Source organism: Uranotaenia lowii, chromosome 3, assembly GCF_029784155.1.
Source record: "Uranotaenia lowii strain MFRU-FL chromosome 3, ASM2978415v1, whole genome shotgun sequence".
Classification (NCBI taxonomy): Eukaryota; Metazoa; Arthropoda; class Insecta; order Diptera; family Culicidae; genus Uranotaenia; species Uranotaenia lowii.
In genome coordinates this window covers 3,892,768-3,916,180 of record NC_073693.1, presented here as the reverse complement: position 1 = coordinate 3,916,180, position 23,413 = coordinate 3,892,768, and the positions used below count along the sequence as shown (strand labels likewise).

At 28.7% G+C, this 23,413-nt stretch overlaps 1 protein-coding gene across 1 annotated transcript in view; it reads left to right on the top strand.

Moving 5' to 3' along the window:
- Window positions 1-23,413, top strand: part of LOC129751622 (uncharacterized) — a 188,875-nt gene that overhangs the window by 95,607 nt on the left and 69,855 nt on the right. The window contains exon 2 of the mRNA XM_055747228.1: window positions 11,452-11,603. Within this exon, the coding sequence (XP_055603203.1) occupies window positions 11,452-11,603 (152 nt within the window). The remainder of the gene's footprint in view (window positions 1-11,451; window positions 11,604-23,413) is intronic.

The window sequence follows — 23,413 nt, the reverse complement described above, 5'->3', positions numbered from 1 at the left end:
ACAATTTTTAAAAATTTTGACAATTTTGTCAATTTTGACAATTTTAACAATTTTGACAATTTTGACAATTTTGACAATTTTGACAATTTTGACAATTTTGACAATTTTGACAATTTTGATAATTTTGACAATTTTTACAATTTTTACAATTTTTACAATTTTTACAATTTTGACAATTTTGACAATTTTGACAATTTTGACAATTTTGACAATTTTGACAATTTTGACAATTTTGACAATTTTGACAATTTTGACAATTTTGACAATTTTGACAATTTTGACAATTTTGACAATTTTGACAATTTTGACAATTTTGACAATTTTGACAATTTTGACAATTTTGACAATTTTGACAATTTTGACAATTTTGACAATTTTGACAATTTTGACAATTTTGACAATTTTGACAATTTTGACAATTTTGACAATTTTGACAATTTTGACAATTTTGACAATTTTGACAATTTTGACAATTTTGACAATTTTGACAATATTGACAATTTTGACAATTTTGACAATTTTGACAATTTTGACAATTTTGACAATTTTGGCAATTTTGACAATTTTGACAATTTTGACAGTTTTAACAATTTTAACAATTTTAACAATTTTGACAATTTTGACAATTTTGACAATTTTGACAATTTTGACAATTTTGACAATTTTGACAATTTTGACAATTTTGACAATTTTGACAATTTTGACAATTTTTACAATATTGACAATTTTGACAATTTTGACAATTTTGACAATTTTGACAATTTTGACAATTTTGACAATTTTGACAATTTTGACAATTTTGACAATTTTGACAATTTTGACAATTTTGACAATTTTGACAATTTTGACAATTTTGACAATTTTGACAATTTTGACAATTTTGACAATTTTGACAATTTTGACAATTTTGACAATTTTGACAATTTTGACAATTTTGACAATTTTGACAATTTTGACAATTTTGACAATTTTGACAATTTTGACAATTTTGACAATTTTGACAATTTTGACAATTTTGACAATTTTGACAATTTTGACAATTTTGACAATTTCGACAATTTTGACAATTTTGACAATTTTGACAATTTTGACAATTTTGACAATTTTGACAATTTTGACAATTTTGACAATTTTGACAATTTTGACAATTTTGACAATTTTGACAATTTTGACAATTTTGACAATTTTGACAATTTTGACAATTTTGACAATTTTGACAATTTTGACAATTTTGACAATTTTGACAATTTTGACAATTTTGACAATTTTGACAATTTTGACAATTTTGACAATTTTGACAATTTTGACAATTTTGACAATTTTGACAATTTTGACAATTTTGACAATTTTGACAATTTTGACAATTTTGACAATTTTGACAATTTTGACAATTTTGACAATTTTGACAATTTTGACAATTTTGACAATTTTGACAATTTTGACAATTTTGACAATTTTGACAATTTTGACAATTTTGACAATTTTGACAATTTTGACAATTTTGACAATTTTGACAATTTTGACAATTTTGACAATTTTGACAATTTTGACAATTTTGACAATTTTGACAATTTTGACAATTTTGACAATTTTGACAATTTTGACAATTTTGACAATTTTGACAATTTTGACAATTTTGACAATTTTGACAATTTTGACAATTTTGACAATTTTGACAATTTTGACAATTTTGACAATTTTGACAATTTTGACAATTTTGACAATTTTGACAATTTTGACAATTTTGACAATTTTGACAATTTTGACAATTTTGACAATTTTGACAATTTTGACAATTTTGACAATTTTGACAATTTTGACAATTTTGACAATTTTGACAATTTTGACAATTTTGACAATTTTGACAATTTTGACAATTTTGACAATTTTGACAATTTTGACAATTTTGACAATTTTGACAATTTTGACAATTTTGACAATTTTGACAATTTTGACAATTTTGACAATTTTGACAATTTTGACAATTTTGACAATTTTGACAATTTTGACAATTTTGACAATTTTGACAATTTTGACAATTTTGACAATTTTGACAATTTTGACAATTTTGACAATTTTGACAATTTTGAAAATCTCCCTTATCAAGAAGGGAACTATTATTATTAGGCTCAATTATTATAGACTGAGAATAAGAAAATAGAATAAATTATTTATTTACAAATTTACAATTTATTAAAGGCTTTAAGTTTTCAAACAGAAAAAGTGGAAATAACAGTTTTTTTTCTGTTCTGAAAGTTCAAACAATCTGATTTTTGAAAAAAAAATATTGAAAAATATGCTGTTCAAAATATCAACTCATGTTTTTACTGTTATGAGATTTTTGAAAAGACAATGTTCTTTACTGTGTCAATAGTATGAAGCTTTCTGGTTATTTTTATTTGTGTTTTGGTTTTTTTTCTCAGATAAAACTACAGTTATTATTATTTTTACCAATGTCTACTGAAGCTCCGGTGGATTGTTTGGCATTGAGCTGTCGTTATAGCGAAGCGGAAGCTGTCATTAGTTCTCTTCACCCGCCGCCTTTTTCTTTCATCACAACACAGCATCAGACACATCGGGATAAGGTAGCCGTTGTGGTTTTTCGGGTCAGACTCTGGCATCTCTTTGGAGTGAGAAAACACAATCATCCACCGACGAAACAGATTCGAAATATATCTAATTACTTCAGTGGTGAGTTTGACTCCGTTTACCTGATTAAGATTAGCTTGATTGATGCGACCATACAAACAACGCTGATTTCGTATTTGTTTACGTGGCTTCAAACAACTCAAATTCTGCTAAGTTGAATTTTGAAGGCATCTTCAATGAATAATGCGATCAGCAGCTTTCGAGGCAAAAGTTATTTTAAGCGAACCACCAATTACAGGAAATAATCAGCAGAAATTTCGAAAATATTCTTATAACCCTGACTCCCATACATGAATGAAAACCTTCCATTTTACGCACCATCAAAAAGGTCAAAAGAGCTGACTGAAACCCCTAGAATATTAAATCCGTTGAACCAGCAGCCACCAAGTCCATCAAGTGCGCTCATTAACCAACGAATGTCAATATTACTGACAAATGAATCCCGGACTCTTCTTTTCATTGCCAAGCTCTGGCTGGACATGGACCAAAGCCACTGAAGAGCATCCGGTAATTTCCAAATTTTTACGAGTTTATCCCAGTCTGAAGTGTGGGTAGACGCATGGATGAGTGAATGATGAATGAATTATGGTGATGATGACGACGATACTTCGAAGACCGAGCGCAATGACAATCCAGATCTGACATTTACCGCTCTTATTCCATTCAGCGACCAAAAAAAGGTGAGAGTAAAAAGCGCTCGTTCATTCTGGCAGAAAATTTGCATCCCGACCCCATATTGCCAGTCATAACTCAATCTCGCGAATTTGACGACCCCTCATGAAACAGCACTTAGCAACTTTTGGACCAACCATTTTTTTTGGTCTTCCTATCTAACCTTGGTCCTAAGTGAACTCCACTTGAGTGAGAGTGAATGAGAGTCCGGTATTAACTAAATTACACCAGACGCCGCCATAAAAGTTGGTTACATTTTCTCGTTGAGTTTTTTTTTCCTTTCATTTGACCCTAGTAGAGGTACGCCACCGTATACATACCTACTAGAGCGAGAGTACAACAACTATGCAGCACATTTCCACTTTCAGAGCAACTATCCCCAGCAAAATGATGGCCAGAGGGGCTGAAGAGTAGAACCGCAAAACATTACACTGTTTTTTTTTTTGACTCGTTGCAGAGCTTCGGGAAGGCTGATGCCGCAGCACAATGGTCGGTCGATGCCAGTTTTTCCGGGAAATTTTGGCGGTTTTCGCTGGTCGATATTTAATTTTCGGACAGGGAAGCAAATTACTGAAATACAACTTTTTGTTCAGCAACTTCCGTTGTAGGAGGAGAAGATTCAAAATGTGTTGAACAACGAAACAGAAGTTTGATTTAGATTTTTGAAATTAACTAGCGACTGCATAATATTCCTAAAACAAAGTGTTGGGAATCGTAGAACAATAAACTATTTTTCACAGCAGCTTGAAATACAGCAGCTAAAACTGTCATTTTATTGTCCATAATTCACAATTTTTTATTGTACATCAACAGATCACATATCCTAAAGAAAATAAAATTAAAGACACAACAAATACAATGGTGTTCACGATGAAATTGCCACACACAAAATTGATTCGCAAAATTCGAGTTTTCATTCGATTGCCATCAAATTTTCAGGGATTAAAAAATAGCTATTATACATACATCATTTTATCATTTGCGGACATGCTTCGGAGCTCTGAACTTATCCTTGGTCGTGAAAAACAGGTTGCCAGGGATCTGTTTGAAATCGGCCTTCACATATGTTTCGTCGTCCATGACTCAGCATTCAACTTTCGTCAGCATGTTGAGGTACTTCCTGGCACGGGTTTTGGCGGACTTGTTCTGCTTCTCGTCGCGATAAAGGGCCTTTTGTACCTTGGCCTTCTGATCAAAACTTTGGCTCAGGTGCAGCTTCTTAGCCACATCCTGAACGGAGGCGTTCGGGTTTCGGTTGAAGGTCCCAACTACGCGGTTTTGATTTTTGGTGTTGTGCGGAATACTTTTTCCTTCACTTCTAGGCTCTCTATCGGTGTTCAACCGTTCCCTGAACCGTTTAATCATTCGCGACACCGTGGAATTCGCGATTCCCAATGTTTTAGCGATGGCACGATGACGGGTTTTCTTATTAATATCCAAACGTGGATACGAATCGATCGGTTAGACCAGAACACGCAGGAAGTTTTCTCGAAACACAAATTCAAAATATCGCCGTTCTATCCGTTTCAAAAACGCTCAACTGCGCTTCTCATCACTGGTCGAAAAGCGGTCATTCAAATTTCTCCAAACACGTGATAGGAGCAACAGTGAGGAGACTGTTTTCCCGAGCAGTCTATCCCGGACTAAAAAATCAACTAAATAATTAACAAATAGAACGAACGAAAAACCCTTTAGACCTAAGGACCAATGTTGGGAAAGCACTAGCGACTAATTTAACATAAACATATTGATGGGGAGCATTGAATATATTTGTGAGACATTAATGGTGAGGACTATGTACAGTGTGACATTGTAATTTTTATTTAACCTAGGTTAGATTATAACTTTTCGAATTTGTTCCTCCCTTACGCTTTCCCTCAACTGTGTGCGGTTTTCAAATTGATAATTTCAGGCCAGATTATTCGATCACGGAGCCATGCGAATTGCGATCATGGTCCGGAAATATTTCGTGTGTGGGTTTAGATTTCATCAAATGATCATTTGGTTATTTATATTTATATGCGCATGTTTTTTATGGGTACTCACTGCTTTTGTTGGTCGATAAAGTAGAGTACTACCTTTTCGGAATGCTTTGGTTGACAGCTCACGTTCCGGAAGGGACGAATTGACGGTCGTGTCCAGCTTCTTTTCCCACTCGGATTCGAGTCGGGAACCAAACTTCGAACCCCTACCGGGCTGCCGGAATTTGCGTTGGGAACCGGCGGTCGACGAGATTCTGGGCCAGGATACCTGGCTGCCACTTGTGCGTCGCTAGAAGTGCGGCGGTCGGTAATCGCTATATAGGTAGAACGTCGAACACGTTTTTTTAAAATTTAACCACTCATTACACACACACACACACACACACACACGTTTTTTTTCCACATTATTTATACCTTTCTGTATTTTGCTGCCTCGCACACAAATTACCGCCGACACTACCTAGCTAGCTAATTATTGATAGCCTATTTACGGAAGGAACAGAAAACATTAAGAACTTAAATACTAAAGGGCACTTCGCTCATTTTTACATTTAAGACAACGCGGAACAATGTCAAAGGACTCTCGCTGCTGCTGATACCACGGTCGGGGTCAAAGTGAAAGAACGCAGATCGCGGATTCCTCAGTTTGCGCATGTCTTCTTGTGTTACACGAAACGGAAGTCAATGACCTCCGAAAGGCGTCATCGATTCTTCGGATAACAATACTCTAAATTTGCCCCCGATCCAAAAGAGTTTTTTCCCTTTCCCTCCTTTGATATTCCGATCGTCTCCGACGACCCTTGGATCCACGAAATTACAAACAAATACAAACAAATAACTATACATTCATATACGGAAGCTGGAGTAAATCCGGTAAACTTTTCAGTGAGACGAGTTCGAATGGATGGGCACTTTGGGGCTGTTCAGATACCACGTGGACAGAAAAATGAGATTTTTGACACCCCCCTCCCCCACCGTGGACAAGCGTGGACATTTGGCAAACCCCTACCCCCCTCCCCGAATGTCCACGTGGACAGACTTGAAATTGGTTTTTTATTCAAAAACTCATTTGACAGTTAGAAAATATTACTTTTTGCCTATTTGTTATTGGAATGGGTGATTTAAATAAAAAGGAATAGCATTACCTCATATAGAATAATTTTAAAAAATTTAAATTTCTAAGTAATCATATTTATTACTTGGTTTCAAGTGGTTTTTAATTGTTTAAACTTAAACTGGAAAGCTTTGTAATTTTAAGATTTAAACAGTAAGTATGTCCACGTGGACATGACCCAAACCCCTACCCCCCTCTCCGTGGACAAGCGTGGACATTTCCATACTCCCCCCCTCCCCCTAAGTTGTCCACGTGGTATGTGAACGGCCCCTTTATGTGTTTCCTTTTAACAAAAATGTTTCTATTATCTAACTTTAGGCGTTTATATGACTACTGTACTAAATGACAAACAAACAAGTAAACTAGAATTTTACGTCGATTTATTTATGTTCCTTTTACGAAATGTGACTATGTTACAGTATTCCTGACCAAAATATCATCAGACTGCTTTTACTTTTGGCACCGTTACAGCTAAATGTGAGCTATTGAGCGGTACTTAATTTGTTGCTTTAAAACAGGCATGTCAAACTGGGGGTTTGCGGGCCACATGCGGCCCGCGGCCTTGGACAATGCGGCCCGCGTAGCCCCGTCTTAAATTGTCACAAAAAAAACACCAATGATTTTCATGTAAAATATTACTGCAAAAAATTAAAGTTGAATGTTACGTTTTCAACTTAATGCAAATGTTTTTCGATTCTCAAATTTCCTCTCAGAAGAACACGTGTAATTGTTGCTCTGAACCACATGTTGAGGTGATTCCCACTTCCGTGAAGATTGTGTGTAAGCATTCATAGCGTAAACGACATAAATATCTTCCAAGTATTTTAGTTCTATTATTTTTGTTTTACCGAAGGAACAACAGACATATGTTGATAATTTTTAAATTAAAGATGTACGTAAGTGTGAATATCAACATTATTCATTGTAAAAATGCACATCCTAAATAATCAAAAATTTTCCGTGATTAAATTTGTAGCTCTGAATAATTTGATTTCAGTGACCACTTGTCTAACGTTCAGTTAATTTTGCGGTAAGTGTGTTGGTGGCACCGGAATTGAACAAAATCATGTTCAGGAGCCTTCTTATTGTTTCAAACCTATCCGAATAAATACATGAGTATAAACAGCATACATTTTTTATAACACTAGTTAATAATATTTTTAATTCGTAAATTGAGAGTCATTTTTAACACCATATAGGTCACTGAATTAAAAAAAAATCCGAAAATCTGATTAGAGCAGTTTTCAAAATACTGCAAAATGAAAAACATAATTGTGTTTTTTTTTAATATCTTCAGTTACTGTTCATAAAATTATCTTTTTCTATAATCTGACCAATAAACTGCTCTTCGCAGATATTTTTTTGACTTCTATTTGGATTCAGATTTTAAATTTGAAACTTGACGTCAATAAATAAAGTTCAGTTTTTTTTATAAACAATTGCTATCACATCATATGAGGCCCTCAGAGCCAAAGGGGTATAAGTGCACAAACGCTATTTTCGAGTTTCAAAGTTTCTTTGTTGTGCGATTTTCCATATACTTTTTGGGAAGTTGGAGTATGAAAATAAAATTATAAAAATCTGAAATAAGCACTGAATAAAGATTTTAATACAACTAATTGTTTGAGTGATTAACTCAAACATGATGTCGGTTATGGTTGGGGGAATTATTCACCAAGAGGCATATTATGCGCAAAGCAATTGAAGTTCCAACATGTGCTAAAACCAGTTTCAGATACTATAAATTTGATTTATATAATAGAATATAATTATTATTATTAATAAAAATATTAGGGAGATTTGTTTTTGCTACGAGAGGAAGTAATATTATTTTTGGAAATGAAAAGTGAATCTGTTGAACATTTTCAAGCAGACGACTGGGTTCAGGATTTGGCATTTGACGTTGATCTCACTGGCCACCTGCAAGATTTGAACTAAAAGCTTCAAGGAAAAGAAAAGAAAATATCATAACTGCTTGTGATGATGGAAAAAACTTTTAAGCGAAGTTACGGTTATGGATCAACCAAATTTTTAAAGAAAACCTTGTGCACTTCTCTACGTGTCAAGAACTGAAAAGATCAAATGAGGCTGCATCATTTGGTAAATACGTACTTCATCTAGAATCGTTACTAGATTTTACATATTCATAGGCCGTTTTCGTGACTTTAATTCATACGAGCAAAAATTTTCGTTGTTTGTATCTTCATTTTCGTTTGCTCCTGATGCTGCTGATAATTCGCAACTAGAGTTGATAGAGCTGCAGTGCGATTCTTTATTAAAAGCGAAATACATTGAAGTGGCTGTACCAAAATTTTACAGCTACTTGCCTGAATGCTACATTGAGTTACGGAAATTTGTTGCCAGAATTCTTGCTATATTTGCAAGTACCTATGTGAGCAGTTTTTTCCATAATGAAAGCTACAAAAACTCCTCATCGTTCGAGATTATCTGATACAAATTTATCATCAATAAAGCAAGTGTCAGTGACAAATAAATTTCAACCTGATATTATTAAACTTGTATCTCAGAAAAGATGTCAGGACAATGCAATTAATGCCTTGCAATTAATGTAATGCATTATAATATAAGAATGTTAAACATTAAAAGCTTTCATAAAAATTCATTCCGAGTTTACTTATAACTATATTCCATTGTATTGTATCTAATCTTCACGAAACTAATATGTTATGTTTTCTAAATGATTTTGGCTGCGGCCCTCTACGTCATAGAAAATTTTTAATGCGGCCCGCACACCTCAACGAGTTTGACATGCCTGCTTTAAAACAAGTGCCACTCCAAGCGACTAGATAACTATTTAGTGAATTCTCTCCTGAAAACTCACTCTCAAATCCACCGATCATATGATCTTGTTGAGTCAATTGAGCTAGTCAGCATAAAAGCAATAAAGTTAGTTCGCAGCAACCTCCAAACAGTATACATCTGCTACAATTATTTACCTCGTCGGCTAGGTTTGAATTTGAATTAGGAAATAATGTTAAGGTGTCCCAAATCGGTCGGTTGTTTTTTAAGTGAAAAAAATTCACCTGTGATCAATATCACAGAACCTCAAGTAGAGGTTTATTGAAGAAAGTGCGATAGAAGAACAGTTCAGTGTAGCCTTAATTGCACCCACAGTGGACAATCAGACTTAGTGCAAGTTTTTGAAGTGTTCCCCGGTCGTACCCAAGTGTTTTATACAGTCCACTAAAGAAGAACCTTTTCTCTTAGGACGATCTGAAACAGGTACATTTTGAGATCGTCTGCGTAACAAATTGATTCGGAGGGGATAAATTCACAAAGGTTGTTCATGAAGAGGTTGAACAAAAGTGGACCTAGATGGCTGCCTTGAGAAACACGGGATGGAACCATAACGTTTCGAGATTTGATGTGACCTTGCCTGACGAAAGCAGTTCTACGTTGAAGATATGTTTCAAGCTATTCCATTAAGTCCAATTTATCTATCAGGGGCTTGTGGGATAGCCACTTGCATCCACTTGCATATTTTTTTGCCAAAGAACTGCCAACGAACGGGACATAAACCATCAGGTTTGACAAAGTTGACGATTTTTCAAAGGATGCTCGGATTTCCCGATTTCCGGGATCGCAAAAATGGCCAGGAACTGGACACTCTAGAGGCCATCAAATTTGTCCAGAGATCAGAAGAATGGTGTCATGGATTGCCAGCCCATTCACAAATCGATTATCTCTCTTTTAGAATCAATAACGACGCCAGTCTCGTCCTAGTTGTTAATAGATAGATAAGAAAAGGTAGAATAGGATGAAAGGATTTGATGTATTATTTTCAAATAAAATTCGGTACTTAAGCGATCACTCACCACAAACAATTCATATTATACAGAAATACTATTCTGAAATATTTCAGTTGACTTTTTTTTTGAAAGTATATAAACCATAAGTAATTCGATTTCTAATTTCGGATTCCTTAATTATCTAACGACTCAATTGCTTTTTTCGGCAGTAAAAACAATTAATACAAAGTTTTCGAAGGTGTAAAAAATTGAAAAATTGATATTTCAATTCAAACTTTGCAGCAGTCGAAGAAATCCGGGCTATTTTTTTTCAAAACCTGGTGAATACCTTGTAAATTCTAGAAATTTAATATTTTTTAAGTTCATCACCAGCTTTCAAATAGCGTCTTATTTTGCTGAAACTTTCTAAAAAATATTTGTGTATGTATGTATGTATGGATCCCCCATCGGTAGCAAAGTCCAGCCTATGTCAGTGTGGCGTGTCCTCCGAATTGCTTCTAGGGCTTCCACGGTTGATTGTTCGTCGAAGAAAGTCATCCAATCTTTAGAGACTTACAATGGATCAGTTGTTGTGATATTGCATAAATAAGATTTGTTTAGTATTCTTATTTACGTTAACTCTAAAGAGGTTTTTTTTCCTTTAATTATAACTTGTATGAAATGAATGTACGTAGGTATTGCTTGAAAATCATTTATATAAATTTGATAGGAAGTATTCAACATCTATGTACTGAATTAGCTTCGCCCCCATCACAAGCCATAACTCCCTCAACTGATTGTGTTTAAAAATATCGTAAATAAAATTGCATGGTTCAGTAGCAAAAGGTCGAAAATATCAGCTTTCCGTAACCAGACCACAGTGCGTGCCGGCAAACGGGACAACACTTCAGGCATATAACGTTCCTTGCCGGGAACTTCCCGAATAGGGAACTTTAACGTGGGCGTTCGACGGTCGCCATCATTGTCGACCCCTTCTCGGCCTGGCTCGGATGAAGGTGGGAGGATAATTTATGTCACTGTTCTCACTACTAGCGCATGCCGAGGAAAGTTAACTTTTTTTTTCTGCGCTACCATCGTCATGTGCTTGTTTCTATTCGCTCACTTTTCATGTGCAAAATTCATGAACTGCGGTCGTTGTTGTAGTTAAGGTTCTCTGTGTAAACCTTTGGAGTGGCCATTCTTCCGAGTGCTCCTTAATTCCATTAACCTTGGTCATAATTTTTAACGTTGATTTCTTTTTCGTCTCTTCCTGCCTCCATTTCAGAATCCCTCGAAGCCAAATCGTCGCATCGGAACGCACTGAGTTCGCTGAGACACGAGAGTCAATTCATAACCAAGAACAACAGTAGAGTAGTTAGTCAACGAGGGGGCCTCGCGGTGCTGCCCTGTAGTGTCACCATGTCCACACCCGCCACTGTAAGTAGTTTTGTATTTTGATCATTTGAAGCAATTTTACATTTTATACCTATGTATCTTGAGGTGAATTCTGCTGAATCAGTTTATCCAAAATTAAATATTAAATAACTTAAAAGCACAAACAAGGACGAGCGCAATGGACAAAAAAGAAAAAGGAACAAGACAATTAAGAGACTATTTGATAACAAATCCAAGACACAAATCTTACAGAATAAAAAAAATGTAAAAAAGGACGAAAAGACAAAAATTAAAATATTTAAAAAAGGACGATAAGACAAAAATGACAAGAATGACAAAAATGACAAAAATGACAAAAATGACAAAAATGACAAAAATGACAAAAATGACAAAAATGACAAAAATGACAAAAATGACAAAAATGACAAAAATGACAAAAATGACAAAAATGACAAAAATGACAAAAATGACAAAAATGACAAAAATGACAAAAATGACAAAAATGACAAAAATGACAAAAATGACAAAAATGACAAAAATGACAAAAATGACAAAAATGACAAAAATGACAAAAATGACAAAAATGACAAAAATGACAAAAATGACAAAAATGACAAAAATGACAAAAATGACAAAAATGACAAAAATGACAAAAATGACAAAAATGACAAAAATGACAAAAATGACAAAAATGACAAAAATGACAAAAATGACAAAAATGACAAAAATGACAAAAATGACAAAAATGACAAAAATGACAAAAATGACAAAAATGACAAAAATGACAAAAATGACAAAAATGACAAAAATGACAAAAATGACAAAAATGACAAAAATGACAAAAATGACAAAAATGACAAAAATGACAAAAATGACAAAAATGACAAAAATGACAAAAATGACAAAAATGACAAAAATGACAAAAATGACAAAAATGACAAAAATGACAAAAATGACAAAAATGACAAAAATGACAAAAATGACAAAAATGACAAAAATGACAAAAATGACAAAAATGACAAAAATGACAAAAATGACAAAAATGACAAAAATGACAAAAATGACAAAAATGACAAAAATGACAAAAATGACAAAAATGACAAAAATGACAAAAATGACAAAAATGACAAAAATGACAAAAATGCCAAAAATGCCAAAAATGACAAAAATGCCAAAAATGCCAAAAATGCCAAAAATGCCAAAAATGCCAAAAATGACAAAAATGACAAAAATGACAAAAATGACAAAAATGACAAAAATGACAAAAATGACAAAAATGACAAAAATGACAAAAATGACAAAAATGACAAAAATGACAAAAATGACAAAAATGACAAAAATGACAAAAATGACAAAAATGACAAAAATGACAAAAATGACAAAAATGACAAAAATGACAAAAATGACAAAAATGACAAAAATGACAAAAATGACAAAAATGACAAAAATGACAAAAATGACAAAAATGACAAAAATGACAAAAATGACAAAAATGACAAAAATGACAAAAATGACAAAAATGACAAAAATGACAAAAATGACAAAAATGACAAAAATGACAAAAATGACAAAAATGACAAAAATGACAAAAATGACAAAAATGACAAAAATGACAAAAATGACAAAAATGACAAAAATGACAAAAATGACAAAAATGACAAAAATGACAAAAATGACAAAAATGACAAAAATGACAAAAATGACAAAAATGACAAAAATGACAAAAATGACAAAAATGACAAAAATGACAAAAATGACAAAAATGACAAAAATGACAAAAATGACAAAAATGACAAAAATGACAAAAATGACAAAAATGACAAAAATGACAAAAATGACAAAAATGACAAAAATGACAAAAATGACAAAAATGACAAAAATGACAAAAATGACAAAAATGACAAAAATGACAAAAATGACAAAAATGACAAAAATGACAAAAATGACAAAAATGACAAAAATGACAAAAATGACAAAAATGACAAAAATGACAAAAATGACAAAAATGACAAAAATGACAAAAATGACAAAAATGACAAAAATGACAAAAATGACAAAAATGACAAAAATGACAAAAATGACAAAAATGACAAAAATGACAAAAATGACAAAAATGACAAAAATGACAAAAATGACAAAAATGACAAAAATGACAAAAATGACAAAAATGACAAAAATGACAAAAATGACAAAAATGACAAAAATGACAAAAATGACAAAAATGACAAAAATGACAAAAATGACAAAAATGACAAAAATGACAAAAATGACAAAAATGACAAAAATGACAAAAATGACAAAAATGACAAAAATGACAAAAATGACAAAAATGACAAAAATGACAAAAATGACAAAAATGACAAAAATGACAAAAATGACAAAAATGACAAAAATGACAAAAATGACAAAAATGACAAAAATGACAAAAATGACAAAAATGACAAAAATGACAAAAATGACAAAAATGACAAAAATGACAAAAATGACAAAAATGACAAAAATGACAAAAATGACAAAAATGACAAAAATGACAAAAATGACAAAAATGACAAAAATGACAAAAATGACAAAAATGACAAAAATGACAAAAATGACAAAAATGACAAAAATGACAAAAATGACAAAAATGACAAAAATGACAAAAATGACAAAAATGACAAAAATGACAAAAATGACAAAAATGACAAAAATGACAAAAATGACAAAAATGACAAAAATGACAAAAATGACAAAAATGACAAAAATGACAAAAATGACAAAAATGACAAAAATGACAAAAATGACAAAAATGACAAAAATGACAAAAATGACAAAAATGACAAAAATGACAAAAATGACAAAAATGACAAAAATGACAAAAATGACAAAAATGACAAAAATGACAAAAATGACAAAAATGACAAAAATGACAAAAATGACAAAAATGACAAAAATGACAAAAATGACAAAAATGACAAAAATGACAAAAATGACAAAAATGACAAAAATGACAAAAATGACAAAAATGACAAAAATGACAAAAATGACAAAAATGACAAAAATGACAAAAATGACAAAAATGACAAAAATGACAAAAATGACAAAAATGACAAAAATGACAAAAATGACAAAAATGACAAAAATGACAAAAATGACAAAAATGACAAAAATGACAAAAATGACAAAAATGACAAAAATGACAAAAATGACAAAAATGACAAAAATGACAAAAATGACAAAAATGACAAAAATGACAAAAATGACAAAAATGACAAAAATGACAAAAATGACAAAAATGACAAAAATGACAAAAATGACAAAAATGACAAAAATGACAAAAATGACAAAAATGACAAAAATGACAAAAATGACAAAAATGACAAAAATGACAAAAATGACAAAAATGACAAAAATGACAAAAATGACAAAAATGACAAAAATGACAAAAATGACAAAAATGACAAAAATGACAAAAATGACAAAAATGACAAAAATGACAAAAATGACAAAAATGACAAAAATGACAAAAATGACAAAAATGACAAAAATGACAAAAATGACAAAAATGACAAAAATGACAAAAATGACAAAAATGACAAAAATGACAAAAATGACAAAAATGACAAAAATGACAAAAATGACAAAAATGACAAAAATGACAAAAATGACAAAAATGACAAAAATGACAAAAATGACAAAAATGACAAAAATGACAAAATGACAAAAATGACAAAAATGACAAAAATGACAAAAATGACAAAAATGACAAAAATGACAAAAATGACAAAAATGACAAAAATGACAAAATGACAAAAATGACAAAAATGACAAAAATGACAAAAATGACAAAAATGACAAAAATGACAAAAATGACAAAAATGACAAAAATGACAAAAATGACAAAAATGACAAAAATGACAAAAATGACAAAAATGACAAAAATGACAAAAATGACAAAATGACAAAAATGACAAAAATGACAAAAATGACAAAAATGACAAAAATGACAAAAATGACAAAAATGACAAAAATGACAAAAATGACAAAAATGACAAAAATGACAAAAATGACAAAAATGACAAAAATGACAAAAATGACAAAAATGACAAAAATGACAAAATGACAAAAATGACAAAAATGACAAAAATGACAAAAATGACAAAAATGACAAAAATGACAAAAATGACAAAAATGACAAAAATGACAAAAATGACAAAAATGACAAAAATGACAAAAATGACAAAAATGACAAAAATGACAAAATGACAAAAATGACAAAAATGACAAAAATGACAAAAATGACAAAAATGACAAAATGACAAAAATGACAAAAATGACAAAAATGACAAAAATGACAAAAATGACAAAAATGACAAAAATGACAAAAATGACAAAAATGACAAAAATGACAAAAATGACAAAAATGACAAAAATGACAAAAATGACAAAATGACAAAAATGACAAAAATGACAAAAATGACAAAAATGACAAAAATGACAAAAATGACAAAAATGACAAAAATGACAAAATGACAAAAATGACAAAAATGACAAAAATGACAAAAATGACAAAAATGACAAAAATGACAAAAATGACAAAAATGACAAAAATGACAAAAATGACAAAAATGACAAAAATGACAAAAATGACAAAAATGACAAAAATGACAAAAATGACAAAAATGACAAAAATGACAAAAATGACAAAAATGACAAAAATGACAAAAATGACAAAAATGACAAAAATGACAAAAATGACAAAAATGACAAAAATGACAAAAATGACAAAAATGACAAAAATGACAAAAATGACAAAATGACAAAAATGACAAAAATGACAAAAATGACAAAAATGACAAAAATGACAAAAATGACAAAAATGACAAAAATGACAAAAATGACAAAAATGACAAAAATGACAAAAATGACAAAAATGACAAAAATGACAAAAATGACAAAAATGACAAAAATGACAAAAATGACAAAAATGACAAAAATGACAAAAATGACAAAAATGACAAAAATGACAAAAATGACAAAAATGACAAAAATGACAAAAATGACAAAAATGACAAAATGACAAAAATGACAAAAATGACAAAAATGACAAAAATGACAAAAATGACAAAAATGACAAAAATGACAAAAATGACAAAAATGACAAAAATGACAAAATGACAAAAATGACAAAAATGACAAAAATGACAAAAATGACAAAAATGACAAAAATGACAAAAATGACAAAAATGACAAAAATGACAAAAATGACAAAAATGACAAAAATGACAAAAATGACAAAAATGACAAAAATGACAAAAATGACAAAATGACAAAAATGACAAAAATGACAAAAATGACAAAAATGACAAAAATGACAAAAATGACAAAAATGACAAAAATGACAAAAATGACAAAAATGACAAAAATGACAAAAATGACAAAAATGACAAAAATGACAAAAATGACAAAAATGACAAAAATGACAAAAATGACAAAAATGACAAAAATGACAAAAATGACAAAAATGACAAAAATGACAAAAATGACAAAAATGACAAAAATGACAAAATGACAAAAATGACAAAAATGACAAAAATGACAAAAATGACAAAATGACAAAAATGACAAAAATGACAAAAATGACAAAAATGACAAAAATGACAAAAATGACAAAAATGACAAAAATGACAAAAATGACAAAAATGACAAAAATGACAAAAATGACAAAAATGACAAAAATGACAAAAATGACAAAAATGACAAAAATGACAAAAATGACAAAAATGACAAAAATGACAAAAATGACAAAAATGACAAAAATGACAAAAATGACAAAAATGACAAAAATGACAAAAATGACAAAAATGACAAAAATGACAAAAATGACAAAAATGACAAAAATGACAAAAATGACAAAAATGACAAAAATGACAAAAATGACAAAAATGACAAAAATGACAAAAATGACAAAAATGACAAAAATGACAAAAATGACAAAAATGACAAAAATGACAAAAATGACAAAAATGACAAAAATGACAAAAATGACAAAAATGACAAAAATGACAAAAATGACAAAAATGACAAAAATGACAAAAATGACAAAAATGACAAAAATGACAAAAATGACAAAAATGACAAAAATGACAAAAATGACAAAATGACAAAAATGACAAAAATGACAAAAATGACAAAAATGACAAAAATGACAAAAAATGACAAAAATGACAAAAATGACAAAAATGACAAAAATGACAAAATGACAAAAATGACAAAAATGACAAAAATGACAAAATGACAAAATGACAAAAATGACAAAAATGACAAAAATGACAAAAATGACAAAAATGACAAAAATGACAAAAATGACAAAAATGACAAAAATGACAAAAATGACAAAAATGACAAAAATGACAAAAATGACAAAAATGACAAAAATGACAAAAATGACAAAATGACAAAAATGACAAAAATGACAAAAATGACAAAAATGACAAAAATGACAAAAATGACAAAAATGACAAAAATGACAAAAATGACAAAAATGACAAAAATGACAAAAATGACAAAAATGACAAAAATGACAAAAATGACAAAAATGACAAAAATGACAAAAAATGACAAAAATGACAAAAATGACAAAGACAAAAATGACAAAAATGACAAAAATGACAAAAATGACAAAAATGACAAAAATGACAAAAATGACAAAAATGACAAAAATGACAAAAATGACAAAAATGACAAAAATGACAAAAATGACAAAAATGACAAAAATGACAAAAATGACAAAAATGACAAAAATGACAAAAATGACAAAAATGACAAAAATGACAAAAATGACAAAAATGACAAAAATGACAAAAATGACAAAAATGACAAAAATGACAAAAATGACAAAAATGACAAAAATGACAAAAATGACAAAAATGACAAAAATGACAAAAATGACAAAAATGACAAAAATGACAAAAATGACAAAAATGACAAAAATGACAAAAATGACAAAAATGACAAAAATGACAAAAATGACAAAAATGACAAAAATGACAAAAATGACAAAAATGACAAAAATGACAAAAATGACAAAAATGACAAAAATGACAAAAATGACAAAAATGACAAAAATGACAAAAATGACAAAAATGACAAAAATGACAAAAATGACAAAAATGACAAAAATGACAAAAAATGACAAAAATGACAAAAATGACAAAAATGACAAAAATGACAAAAATGACAAAAATGACAAAAATGACAAAAATGACAAAAATGACAAAAATGACAAAAATGACAAAAAATGACAAAAATGACAAAAATGACAAAAATGACAAAAATGACAAAAATGACAAAAATGACAAAAATGACAAAAATGACAAAAATGACAAAAATGACAAAAATGACAAAAATGACAAAAATGACAAAAATGACAAAAATGACAAAATGACAAAAATGACAAAAATGACAAAAATGACAAAAATGACAAAAATGACAAAAATGACAAAAATGACAAAAATGACAAAAATGACAAAAATGACAAAAATGACAAAAATGACAAAAAATGACAAAAATGACAAAAATGACAAAAATGACAAAATGACAAAAATGACAAAAATGACAAAAATGACAAAAATGACAAAAATGACAAAAATGACAAAAATGACAAAAATGACAAAAAATGACAAAAATGACAAAAATGACAAAAATGACAAAAATGACAAAAATGACAAAAATGACAAAAATGACAAAAATGACAAAAATGACAAAAATGACAAAAATGACAAAAATGACAAAAATGACAAAAATGACAAAAATGACAAAAATGACAAAAATGACAAAAATGACAAAAATGACAAAAATGACAAAAATGACAAAAATGACAAAAATGACAAAAATGACAAAAATGACAAAAATGACAAAAATGACAAAAATGACAAAAATGACAAAAATGACAAAAATGACAAAAATGACAAAAATGACAAAAATGACAAAAATGACAAAAATGACAAAAATGACAAAAATGACAAAAATGACAAAAATGACAAAAATGACAAAAATGACAAAAATGACAAAAATGACAAAAATGACAAAAATGACAAAAATGACAAAAATGACAAAAATGACAAAAATGACAAAAATGACAAAAATGCCAAAAATGCCAAAAATGCCAAAAATGCCAAAAATGCCAAAAATGACAAAAATGACAAAAATGACAAAAATGACAAAAATGACAAAAATGACAAAAATGACAAAAATGACAAAAATGACAAAAATGACAAAAATGACAAAAATGACAAAAATGACAAAAATGACAAAAATGACAAAAATGACAAAAATGACAAAAATGACAAAAATGACAAAAATGACAAAAATGACAAAAATGACAAAAATGACAAAAATGACAAAAATGACAAAAATGACAAAATGACAAAAATGACAAAAATGACAAAAATGACAAAAATGACAAAAATGACAAAAATGACAAAAATGACAAAAATGACAAAAATGACAAAAATGACAAAAATGACAAAAATGACAAAAATGACAAAAATGACAAAAATGACAAAAATGACAAAAAATGACAAAAATGACAAAAATGACAAAAATGACAAAAATGACAAAAATGACAAAAATGACAAAAATGACAAAATGACAAAAATGACAAAATGACAAAAATGACAAAAATGACAAAATGACAAAAATGACAAAAATGACAAAAATGACAAAAATGACAAAAATGACAAAAATGACAAAAATGACAAAAATGACAAAAATGACAAAAATGACAAAAATGACAAAAATGACAAAAATGACAAAAATGACAAAAATGACAAAAATGACAAAAATGACAAAAATGACAAAAATGACAAAAATGACAAAAATGACAAAAATGACAAAAATGACAAAAATGACAAAAATGACAAAAATGACAAAAATGACAAAAATGACAAAAATGACAAAAATGACAAAAATGACAAAAATGACAAAAATGACAAAAATGACAAAAATGACAAAAATGACAAAAATGACAAAAATGACAAAAATGACAAAAATGACAAAAATGACAAAAATGACAAAAATGACAAAAATGACAAAAATGACAAAAATGACAAAAATGACAAAAATGACAAAAATGACAAAAATGACAAAAATGACAAAAATGACAAAAATGACAAAAATGACAAAAATGACAAAAATGACAAAAATGACAAAAATGACAAAAATGACAAAAATGACAAAAATGACAAAAATGACAAAAATGACAAAAATGACAAAAATGACAAAAATGACAAAAATGACAAAAATGACAAAAATGACAAAAATGACAAAAATGACAAAAATGACAAAAATGACAAAAATGACAAAAATGACAAAAATGACAAAAATGACAAAAATGACAAAAATGACAAAATGACAAAAATGACAAAAATGACAAAAATGACAAAAATGACAAAAATGACAAAAATGACAAAAATGACAAAAATGACAAAAATGACAAAAATGACAAAAATGACAAAATGACAAAAATGACAAAAATGACAAAAATGACAAAAATGACAAAAATGACAAAAATGACAAAAATGACAAAAATGACAAAAATGACAAAAATGACAAAAATGACAAAAATGACAAAAATGACAAAAATGACAAAAATGACAAAAATGACAAAAATGACAAAAATGACAAAAATGACAAAAATGACAAAAATGACAAAAATGACAAAAATGACAAAAATGACAAAATGACAAAAATGACAAAAATGACAAAAATGACAAAAATGACAAAAATGACAAAAATGACAAAAATGACAAAAATGACAAAAATGACAAAAATGACAAAAATGACAAAAATGACAAAAATGACAAAAATGACAAAAATGACAAAAATGACAAAAATGACAAAAATGACAAAAATGACAAAAATGACAAAAATGACAAAAATGACAAAAATGACAAAAATGACAAAAATGACAAAAATGACAAAAATGACAAAAATGACAAAAATGACAAAAATGACAAAAATGACAAAAATGACAAAAATGACAAAAATGACAAAAATGACAAAAATGACAAAAATGACAAAAATGACAAAAATGACAAAAATGACAAAAATGACAAAAATGACAAAAATGACAAAAATGACAAAAATGACAAAAATGACAAAAATGACAAAAATGACAAAAATGACAAAAATGACAAAAATGACAAAAATGACAAAAATGACAAAAATGACAAAAATGACAAAAATGACAAAAATGACAAAAATGACAAAAATGACAAAAATGACAAAAATGACAAAAATGACAAAAATGACAAAAATGACAAAAATGACAAAATGACAAAAATGACAAAAATGACAAAAATGACAAAAATGACAAAAATGACAAAAATGACAAAAATGACAAAAATGACAAAAATGACAAAAATGACAAAAATGACAAAAATGACAAAAATGACAAAAATGACAAAAATGACAAAAATGACAAAAATGACAAAAATGACAAAAATGACAAAAATGACAAAAAATGACAAAAATGACAAAAATGACAAAAATGACAAAATGACAAAAATGACAAAAATGACAAAAATGACAAAAATGACAAAAATGACAAAAATGACAAAAATGACAAAAATGACAAAAATGACAAAAATGACAAAAATGACAAAAATGACAAAAATGACAAAAATGACAAAAATGACAAAAATGACAAAAATGACAAAAATGACAAAAATGACAAAAATGACAAAAATGACAAAAATGACAAAAATGACAAAAATGACAAAAATGACAAAATGACAAAAATGACAAAAATGACAAAAATGACAAAAATGACAAAAATGACAAAAATGACAAAAATGACAAAAATGACAAAAAATGACAAAAATGACAAAAATGACAAAAATGACAAAAATGACAAAAATGACAAAAATGACAAAAATGACAAAAATGACAAAAATGACAAAAATGACAAAAATGACAAAAATGACAAAAATGACAAAAATGACAAAATGACAAAAATGACAAAAATGACAAAAATGACAAAAATGACAAAAATGACAAAAATGACAAAAATGACAAAAATGACAAAAATGACAAAAATGACAAAAATGACAAAAATGACAAAAATGACAAAAATGACAAAAATGACAAAAATGACAAAAATGACAAAAATGACAAAAATGACAAAAATGACAAAAATGACAAAAATGACAAAAATGACAAAAATGACAAAAATGACAAAAATGACAAAAATGACAAAAATGACAAAAATGACAAAAATGACAAAAATGACAAAAATGACAAAAATGACAAAATGACAAAAATGACAAAAATGACAAAAATGACAAAAATGACAAAAATGACAAAAATGACAAAAATGCCAAAAATGACAAAAATGACAAAAATGACAAAAAATGCCAAAAATGACAAAAATGACAAAAAATGACAAAAATGACAAAAATGACAAAAATGACAAAAATGACAAAAATGACAAAAATGACAAAAAATGACAAAAATGACAAAAATGACAAAAATGACAAAAATGACAAAAATGACAAAATGACAAAAATGACAAAAAATGACAAAAATGACAAAAATGACAAAAATGACAAAAATGACAAAAATGACAAAAATGACAAAAATGACAAAAATGACAAAAATGACAAAAATGACAAAAATGACAAAAATGACAAAAATGACAAAAATGACAAAAATGACAAAAATGACAAAAATGACAAAAATGACAAAAATGACAAAAATGACAAAAATGACAAAAATGACAAAAATGACAAAAAATGACAAAAATGACAAAAATGACAAAAATGACAAAAATGACAAAATGACAAAAATGACAAAAATGACAAAAATGACAA